The sequence below is a fragment of the Mytilus californianus genome, unplaced genomic scaffold (genome assembly GCF_021869535.1).
Source record: "Mytilus californianus isolate M0D057914Y unplaced genomic scaffold, xbMytCali1.0.p SCAF_7, whole genome shotgun sequence".
NCBI classification, from domain to species: Eukaryota; Metazoa; Mollusca; class Bivalvia; order Mytilida; family Mytilidae; genus Mytilus; species Mytilus californianus.
This window is the reverse complement of record NW_026262723.1, coordinates 35643686-35654390: the sequence shown is the minus strand read 5'-3', so window position 1 is coordinate 35654390 and position 10705 is coordinate 35643686. Positions and strand designations below refer to the sequence as shown.

At 31.8% G+C, this 10705-nt stretch overlaps 1 protein-coding gene across 1 annotated transcript; it reads left to right on the top strand.

The window, feature by feature from the left end:
* The first annotated feature begins 2693 nt into the window (after positions 1-2693).
* Positions 2694-5546, top strand: LOC127710091 (uncharacterized). The gene is made up of 2 exons (XM_052215844.1): positions 2694-2984; positions 4469-5546. Exons 1-2 carry the CDS (start codon positions 2815-2817, stop codon positions 5292-5294), a joined length of 996 nt encoding a protein of 331 aa, XP_052071804.1. The 5' UTR covers positions 2694-2814; the 3' UTR covers positions 5295-5546.
* The last annotated feature ends 5159 nt before the right edge of the window (positions 5547-10705 follow it).

Here is a 10705-nt window from a genome sequence, read left to right as displayed (position 1 = left end):
TTTTTCTCGACTATACCATTATATTGTTGATTACTGCGTTGTAGGATGCTTACATTATCTAGAGATATAAACAGAGCTGGTGGCATATTGATATCTGATGATGAGAAAAATGACCTCATATCCATTGTTAATAAAATGAACGACGAAATCGATAGAACTTCAAATAATCATTTAAGTGCTAGTAGTGGTAAGTACAGTCAGTAGAAGGTCTCTCGGCTTAAGGATTATGCACCCTTTTGTAGTTTCACTCTTAACATCTGAAATTTTATAGAGAATCCGCAGATTTTACTTTTGTACTTTTATAATGAACAATACTGTTCTTAGATAGGGAATTCATCTAAAGCATGTAGTGCTAGCAATTATTTCCGAATTATTAGATAAAGATATTAGTTCATGGACCATTGAAACACCGTGACCTTCTACCTTTTTGATGCAGGTTTTTTTCTGTATTGTAAAGTTGTTGTTGTTTTTTATACAGTAAACGCTAGCACACCATTTAAAAAAAGAGATATCTATGTTTTAAATTTTATAACGAACATTATTGTAATAAAGTCTGTGAAAATTCTTTAAAAAACCTTGGCTTGGTTTGCCACAATCCACATGTTCGGTAAACTACCTTATATGGTTATGTATAATTTAGGCATACAAATATTCCCGCCAAGTCATTGGCTAATCCGTTGAATGGGTTGCAATGATTTTTTGACTGCTACACATTTGCAATTTACAAAAAACACAAGGACAGACAACACAATTTTACATATATATATATATAGACTGTGATAAGTATTAGTTCTATGCTGAGCCCCGTATTAAGGAATAATTGTTTACATCTTTAGAAAAGAATAACTGAAATACTTAAACCATGCATAGCCATTAATCATATTTATGACGGAATGTTTTAGTGATAGGGGACGACAATTTTATTTTTTTCTGGTGGTGACAGAGGAGTGCTTAATTGTGAATAAAATTGAACATGACAGATTGAAAATGAAAAGGAATGACTAGTCTGCAACACAAAATGCAGGAAACAACTCGTGGGAAAAAAAATAGCATGCGTTGCAAGAAGGAAATGAATATTCAATCCACGAAAAATCCTTCAAATCCTGAAATGAATGCACAGGTACAGTGCATAATAATAGACAAAACCTGTTCTTATCTACTTTGACAAGACGAAAAAAAAGTCGAATGCTAAAGCAAGAGAACAATATTTTTTATATAAAAAAGAAGATGTGGTATGATTGCCAAAATGAGACGACTTTTCACAAGAGACCAAATGACACAGAAACTAACTACTATAGGTCACCGTACGGCCTTCAACAATAAGCCAAGCTCAAACCGCCTAGTCAGCCTTAAACAGCTGAATAAAGGCCTTGAAATGACAAATGTAAAACAATTCTTAAGAGAAAAATAACGGCGTAACTAATGTACAAAAAAATAAACGAAAAACAAAATATGTAACACCGGAACAAACGACAACAATGAATTACAGGCTCCTGAGTACGGACAGGCACATACATACAGAATGTGGCGGTGTTAAACATGTAAGCGATACCCCAATCCATACCTGCTAACTTTCGAAAATGCCCAGACACAAGAGCTGTACTCAAGCTTAGGTCTGTATGCCCTTTCGTTTATTTGTTTGGATGATACTTTTAGGTAACGTTTTAGAAAATTTAGCCAAGGACGGCGCCCAAAGGCACTACAGACGTTACCCCGATTTTTTCTGATTGTTCTCCATCTTGTATGACTGTACATTCCAACAAAAAAAACCACTGAGTGAGTACAGATCTGAGAGTACTTCCTATTTATATATATATATAGACATTGAATATTATGATATACATTACATTTATGACATTTTGTGAAGAAAATATACTTGTTGATAAAAAACAAATCCAAATATGGACCTTAATATCATGCTCAATAGCAGCCTTCGACATCGTCAAACAGCTGTGTAATCTGTATTCAAAATATAACAATACTATGCTTAGTACCTGTAATAAAGGCTGTATTTGGGTTTTTTTCCTTTCATTATTTCACTCTGTATATACATTTTCTTTTAAAGATATAACAGCATTCAAAACAAAGAGGACACATCTTGGAACTGCTGGAGCACCAAAATTGGATATATCAAAGGATCAATTGGTATTCCTAGCGAAGTACAAATTTACAGCTCCATTAATGGCAGAAACACTTCAAATATCAGAATCCACTATTCGCAGGAGACTCAGGTTTGCATATATAACCCATCATGAATTTTGTTAAACAAAGTTGTTGTCTTGTGATAATGTGCATTTATTATAAATCCTATCCTTTGTGTTAAACATCTTTAAAATAATATTTAAAAAAAATTCACTTCATATATAAAAGAACTATTATGGCCACACAAATAAGAAACCTGATTGAATTTGTGTTCGCTTCAGTTGACCAAAAGAGGATATGAAATATGTAACTCATGAAATAATGAAGTCGCAAGGAACCACTTGGACTCTGTCTTTCGTAGAAGGAATACTGCTGTTTAGTCATGACATTCAGGGTGAAGGAGGAAATTATTCATTGGAGAGGTTAATTATTCATTAAATTATTCATTATTCAACTGTGAAGTCAATTTAAACCAAAGTGACATAAATTTTTACATTATTAAGTTTAAATTGTACATTCATTTGATCTTTAAAATTATTTTCAGAGTTTAACATAAAGTTAAGGGAAGGAAAGGAAACTATTATCTCAAACGAGGAATTGGATGATAAAGTCAAGAACATAATTGGAACCAATAAAAGAATAGGTCCAAACTCAATACGGATTCTTCTTGCCATGGACAATACTGATATTTCACGCCAACGTGTCAGAGATGCTTGCCACAGAGTTGATCCTGTTTGCTGTGCTTTGAGATCAATTGAAAGACAAAATGTTCATAGGAGGACATATAAAGTTGCTGGACCAAATTCATTGTGGCATATAGATGGGAACCACAAACTTATAAGGTATATTAAACTAGAGGCTAAGCCTGTGTCACTCATCTTAGTCTATAAGCATATTCAACAAAGGACACTCTCTGACATTGTAGACAAGAACAGAATTCATGACAAAATATCGTGTTTTGTTGATCTTGTATTGCTGATCATTAAGTTTAATTAGTGTCCCTTTTTCTTCTTTAATTTTTGCTCAAATCCCGAAATTAAAGAAAAAGTTCATTTAAGGGTAATCACTCCTACGAAGAATGACAGTCTCCTAATTATATCTGCAAACTTTAAACATGTTACATGTAGTAGAACATGCCCTCATATTTAAGTGAATTATATTTTTTAACATATCAGGCAAAACGCAAAAATAAAATGTAAAATCGTCATCAAAGGGCAATAATTCCAATAAGGACAATTTCCCCCATATCGTCTTAATTATAGATTTTGTCTCTCTGATCATTTTTGCTTATTTGAGTTTCTATCTGTCTATTAAAATTTTTAAGGTATAAGGGACGACATCAAAACATCAATGTAGGATAAAAAACTGAATTCAAATAGGTTGGGGGGAAGGTGGTGGGGTTCAGTGAAAAAACTATGTGAATAAAGTTTTTTGTCCTTCATTGAACTTTTGATGTCGTCCCTACTGCAATAACACATAAAATCGGTAAAAATTTTCATCAAAGGGTTATAACTCTAATGAGAAGTCGACTTACGATTTGGACCATGCAAGTTTAGTTGTAGAACATGTCATGCTGAATTTGCAATTTAAAGTTTCTCTATACATGTATCTACTTATATAGTTTTCAAGATAATAGCAAAAATGAACAAAAATGGTAAAATTTTTCATTTAAGGGAAATAACTTCTAAGAAGTCGTCTGATAGTTTTGACGTATTATGGACAATAGGTAGAGCTCATCATTCTGAACATTTTTGCCCTGTCAGATTTTCTCTTTTTATAACGGTCGAAATAATAGACAAACCTTGCATTTTACTCATGTTCTATTTTTAGCCATGTCAGCCATCTTGGTTGGCAGTCGGACACATTTTTTAAACTAATATATATGAATCCATGACAACTCTCCCCACTACAAAATTGCCTCTTTAGATAAATGGTATAATCCCGATGAATAAAGGTCTGTCAACTCACTCTACTTATGAAAAAAGAATAATATTCATTTGTCAGTAGTGAATTCGTGGGGATTTGGATACTTTTCATAAGTCCGTATGAGTTGGCAAACAAGAGTGGTGGAGTAGGATGAAGTGGAATGAGTGGTGCAAAGGTGGCACGATTTGGTGTGGGGTGAGTTGTCTTGCTTCCTATAATAATGTCCATATCAAAACCTTTTTCAAAATACATTTATCATTCCTAGTGTATCATTTAGTGTTAGACTATGGCTGCATTATCACATGTTTATAGTTTTAATTTTTTATAAATATAAATATATGTTTTAATAAATTAGATTTGGACTTTTCATGGCATCTCCTTGGTTTTTTTTTTAATTTAGGTGGAATATTGTTATCCATGGTGGTATTGATCATGTTGATGGCTACAGTCGCCTTGTTACTTTTTTACATGCCAGCAATAATAACCAGTCAACCACAGTGTATGATCTTTTTATTGAGGCCACTACACAACATAGAGTTCCTTCCCGTATCAGAGTGGATCATGGCGGTGAAAATGTAGATATATGCACCTTCATGGAAGGTTATCGTGGTACAAATAGAGGTAGTGCAATAAAAGGCAAAAGCGCCCATAACCAAAGAATTGAAAGATTATGGGTTGATCTTTGGGAGTCTGTATCTAATGAATACTATGATTTATTTTCATACATGGAAGATATCTACATGTTAGACATCACATGTGCACGCCAATTGTGGGCATTCCAATATGTTTTTTTACCAAGAATAAACAAGTCACTTCAAATGTTTGTATACCAGCATAATCATCACGGCTTAAGTACAGAGGGAAGCAAAACTCCTTATCAGTTATTTATAAAGGGAGTTTTACAAACAATAAGTACAAACAATGTTTCAATTGCTGACCTGTTGTTACAGGCAGGTAGTAACGACTCTCTAGAACATATCACAGATGACTATGGAATAGAGGATAATAACTCTGATCATGAAGATAACAGTTTTGATGAAATTGAATTACCACGGATTCATAGCCCTTTAGATGATGGTGATATGCAACAGCTGAGAGACAGGATAAATTTAACCGAAGACTATAAAAAATTAACTCATGGTATTCAGTTATACAAGGATGTTTTATTATTCATTGAATCATTAAATTCAGATCAGAGGGAACCTATATCTTCAGTAACTGATTAAATAGGTGTAGTTCAATTTGTTTTTTCAAACTGTGACATATAGGGAAAAGATGCGTTTTTAGACTGATTTTTATCATTCATACTGATTTAACTTGAAAACGAGTTCATGGACCCCTCTTTTTTAAAATGACATTTGGTTTCAATATGTATGAAGATTTTTTGTACCAATTTTTATGAAAAAGTCAACAATATTTTTTTATAAAATTAGATAAATATACAGCTAAAAATGTTTTTTTCAATGATCCTGAAACTTTGATAATAAAATGCTTCGCTGGGGCTCAGCTTGATACGACCGCAGAGGTCGAACCCTGAACAGTTGGGGCAAGTATGGACACAACATTCAAGCTTGATACAGCTCTGAATTTGGATTGTTATTAAATATTTGACACAGCATAGGTTTCTGACACAGAAAGAATGTGGTCTAAGAACTTGATTTTTTTTAATTTACCTATTATGGTCCAATGTCCAAAATCAAAATACATGGTTAGATTCAGCATATCAAAGAACCCGATATATTCAATTTTTGTTAAAATCAAACAAAGTTTAATTTTGGACCCCAACTTGGACAAACTTGAAAACTGGGCCCATAATAAAAAATCTGTTTAGATTCAGCATATCAAAGAATCCCAAGAATTCAATTTTTGCCAAAATTAAACTAAGTTTAATTTTGGACCCTTTGGACCTCAATGTAGACCAATTTAAAAAACGGGACTTAAAATTAAAAATCTAAATACACGGTTAGATTTGGAATATCAAAGAACCCCAATAATTCATTTTTTGATGAAATCAAACAAAGTTTAATTTTGGACCCTTTTGACCTCAATATGAACCAATTTGATAGCAGGGCCCACAAATAAAAAATCTAAATACATGGTTAGATTCAGCATATCAAAGAACCCCATATATTCAATTTTTGTTGAAATCAAACAATGTTTAATTTTGGACCCCAATTTGGACCAACTTAAAAGCTGGGCCCATAATCAAAAATCTAAATACATGTTTAGATTCAGCATATCAAAGAACCCCATATATTCAATTTTTGTTGAAATCAAACAAGTTTAAATACTGGACCCTATCTTGGACCAACTTGAAAACTGGGCCCATAATCAAAAATCTAAACACATGTTTAGATTCAGCATATCAAAGAACCCCAAGAATTTATTTTTTGTTAAAATCAAACTAAGTTTAATTTTGGACCCTTTGGACCTTAATGTAGACCAATTTAAAAAACAGGACCCAAAATTAAAAATCTAAATACACGGTTAGATTTGGAATATCAAAGCACCCCAATAATTCAATTTTAGATGAAATCAAACAAAGTTTAATTTTGGACCCTTTTGACCTCAATATGAACCAATTTGATAACGGGGTCCACAAATAAAAAATCTAAATACATGGTTAGATTCAGCATATCAAAGAACCCCATATATTCAATTTTTGTTGAAATCAAACAAAGTGTAATTTTGGACCCCAATTTGGACCAACTTGAAAACTGGGCCAAAAATCAAAAATCTAAATACATGTTTAGATTCAGCATATCAAAGAACCTCATATATTCAATTTTTGCTAAAACCAAACAAAGTTTAATTTTGGACCCTTTGGACCTCAATGTAGATCAATTTGAAAACTGGACCCAAAATTAAAAATCTTAATACACTGTTAGATTCAGCATAACAAATAAATAAATGTGATCAAAGATTTTACAAATCTAATGCGCCATACTGTGCAATTAAAGATTACTTCTTGAAATTTTTCAATATTTGAAATTTGAAAAAAAAATAATATTTGAAGAATAATTCTTTTTAATTTCTGAAATCTGAAATGAGAAAAAATTGACCCCCCATAATTTCTTTTTATCCCCCCCCCTTTTTTCCCCCAAAAAAATTCTTTCCCTCAAGATATGGTCATAATCTCAATTCAAATTTCCAATGGAGTTGGCAACCATAATTACCCATTTAAATTTACCATAGTGCTAACTTAATCTATTTTATAATAGAATTAAAAATATAGTGTCAAATCTTTCATATGGATTTTTTTGTAAAAAAAAAAGATGCAACCTTTGCAGATATTTTTACTGGTCTTCCTTTATAAATATGCATTTCTTGAAACATAATTTAAAAGCAGTGTAAGGGAAGTAACCAAAACGTTGTATTTGGATTACCTCCCTTACACTGTTTTAAATTATCTTTATTGTTCATTAACCATTACTTTATACATAATTTAAAAGCAGTGTAAGGGAGATAATTTCAATGATGTATTTGATTTATCTCCCTTACACTGCTTTAAATTATGTTTTGTACTAAAGTATTTGTCCATTAACCAGGACAACCTTGTTTTTCCCCCTTTTTTGCCCCTAATTCCTAAACGGTTTGAGCCATAACCCCCCAAAGCAAATCCTAACCATCCCTTTGTGGTATGGAAACTTGTAGTATAATTTCAGAGAGATCCATACACCGTTCCACAGTTATTGTCTGGAAACTAGAAAATGCTTATTTTTGGCCCCTTTTTGGCCCCTAATTCCTTAACTGTTGGTTCCATAACCCCCAAAATCAATCCCAACCTTCCTTTTGTGGTATTTAACCTTATAGTCAAATTTCAAAAAGATCCATTCACTTAAACTAAAGTTAGAGTGCGAAAACCAATGTGTCTTCGGACGACGACGCCGGACGACGACGACGACGCCAACGTCATACCAATATACGACCACAAAATTTTTTGCGGTCGTATAAAAACTATTTCTTTCCAAACAATTGTTACACAAATCTAAAGCATACTTATGTAAAGAAGATTTTTCCAAATGTTTTTACAAAAATCCACTTGTGTTTATCTTTTAAAACAAAAAATTAAGGTACATGTATGTCAATCCAAAGGATAGAAATGTAAAAAAAAACAAAATTTTAAGTAAATGTCAAAAATATTAACCCCAATTATCCTATTAAAGTATCACATGAAGGTATATATTTGTTATTACATATTTGGATTGCTAAGGTGAAAAAAAGATTGAAGGAAAAGAAATTTTTGTCAAAATCATGGGATCGAAACTGTATTGTATGCCCTCGCTTCACAAATACATATATTTTATTGACCCAAACTCATTAACAATAAATGGTTAAGACCTATTGCTATAGATAATTATAATAATTGACATGATAGAATGAAAAGTTACATGTAAATACATCATGACAGAATGAAAAGTTACATATTGATATTTCACTATTCCTTATGTTTACTCAATAATGCTGAGCTATTGTCTACCAATAGACATATCCTTTTTAACATTGTTAATGTTTTTTACGCTATATTTTAAATAAAACACTTATTTTATTTTGTAATAGTTCTCTTTTTGAGGTAAATGTATCATATTGTAATTAAAAATGTTTTTCATCTTCAATTTTCCCATTATCACATACAGGACAGTATCATTCAAATTTGTTTAATATATCAACATATGATAATGTTTGACACATTGTGTAGATTTTAAGAAAGAAATTAAGATTAGAAGATTCTGGTATATTTGCAAATTGATTTTGCAAGCACTGATCATAAATTCCTTGATTTACTTGTCCTAAGTGCTTTTTGTTAAACAACTTTTATCTACAAGATATGAATATCTTAAATTTTGTAAAATATTTTTGGTTTTGTTAATCCAGGGATTTGAAAACCCAGTAGCACAGAAAATTTAATTTACATGTGTATTTTTGGAAAAAAGTTATATGTTCCTAAAAATTTATGCTTGAAAAGACAATCTTACATTTGAGTGGAATTGGACCAAGCTCAGCACAACAAGCATCACATGAAGCCTTGAAATGCTTCTTTGATAAATATAATGTGTAATTTTTTAAAGGGTTCAGAGTCCCTTTAGAATGAGTAAACAACCCAAATTTCACAACAGTACCTAAGTATGGGTGATATAAATAAATCAAACAATTTTTCAAGAATTCTACATGGGTTATTCAGACCAACGGTTTTCTTTTTTTTGAAGTAGGCTTTTTATGCCTTTTCCTCAACAGTATCAATGGCTATATTGAAATAACCATTACATTTTATTACAATAAAATAAGAATAATGAGTACAGTAACAGTTTCAACACAAGAATCATTATAAGAAATTTGTCAAAAAAAAAGGTTTACCAATTGAATTAAAAACAATAACTTTGGACTTATCCGTTTTAACTTGTAGCTTCCAACAGTTACAATTATCATGTAAAGCATAAATATAAACTAGAGGCTCCAGGAGCCTGTGTCGCTCACCTGATATTTTTATTTACAATTGATGCATGAAATAATGCAACTGTTATACTTTTGCTTTAGTTTCAGAGATATAAGTCAAAAACTGCATTTTTCCCCTATGTTTTTTTTTAGTTGGTTGGCAGGCAAGGTCATCAGATACATTTTTTAAACTAGATACCCTAATAATGATTGTGACCAAGTTTGGATAAATTGGTCTCAGTAGTTTCAGAGGAGAAGTTTTTTGAAAGATTACAAAAATTTACAAAATGTTTTTAAAAATTTACTATAAAGGATAGTAACTCCTTAAGGGGTCAAATGACCATGTTGTTCATGTCAACCTATTTGTAGATCTTACTTTGCTGAACATTTTTACTGTTTACAGTTTATCTTTATCTATAATAATATTCAAGATAATAACCAAAAATTGCAAAATTTCCTTAAAATTACCAATTCAGGGGCAGCAACCCAACAACGGGTTTTCAGATTCGTCTGAAAGTTTCTGAGCAGATAAATTTTTACCTGATAATTAATTTTATACCATGTCAGATTTGCTTTAAATGCCTTGGTTTCAGAGATATAAGCCAAAATCTACATTTTACCCCTATGTTCTATTTTTATCCGTGGCAGCCATCTTGTTGGGTTGGCCGGGTCATCGGACAAATTTTTTAACTCGATACCCCAATGATGATTGTGGACAAGTTTGGTTTCATTTGGCCTAGTAGTTTCAGAGGAGAAGATTTTTGTAAAAGTTAACAGACGATGGACGACAGACGACAGATGCCAAGTGATGAGACAAGCTCACTTCGCCCTTCCGGCCAGGTGAGCTAAAAAGAAGATGTGGTATGATTGCCCATGAGATAACTCTCCATAAGAGACCAAATGACACAGAAATAAAGACTGTTTTGTAGCCCTTTTTTTAATTTGAGACAATAAAGCAATATCATCTGCATATAGAAGAATATTTTAAGAAAAATCCCCAATTACAACTGAATCAGAATTACAATTGATTAAAGCATTAGTGAGGTCAATAATATAATAATTAAAAAGTACAGGGCTCAGTACATCTCCTTGTTTTACTCCTAGCTCAGATAGAAATGCTGAACTGAGTCCATTTGAGAACTTGATTCTGCATACTAAGTCAGTAAATATTGAATAAACAATTCTAAAAATTCTATTTGGAATA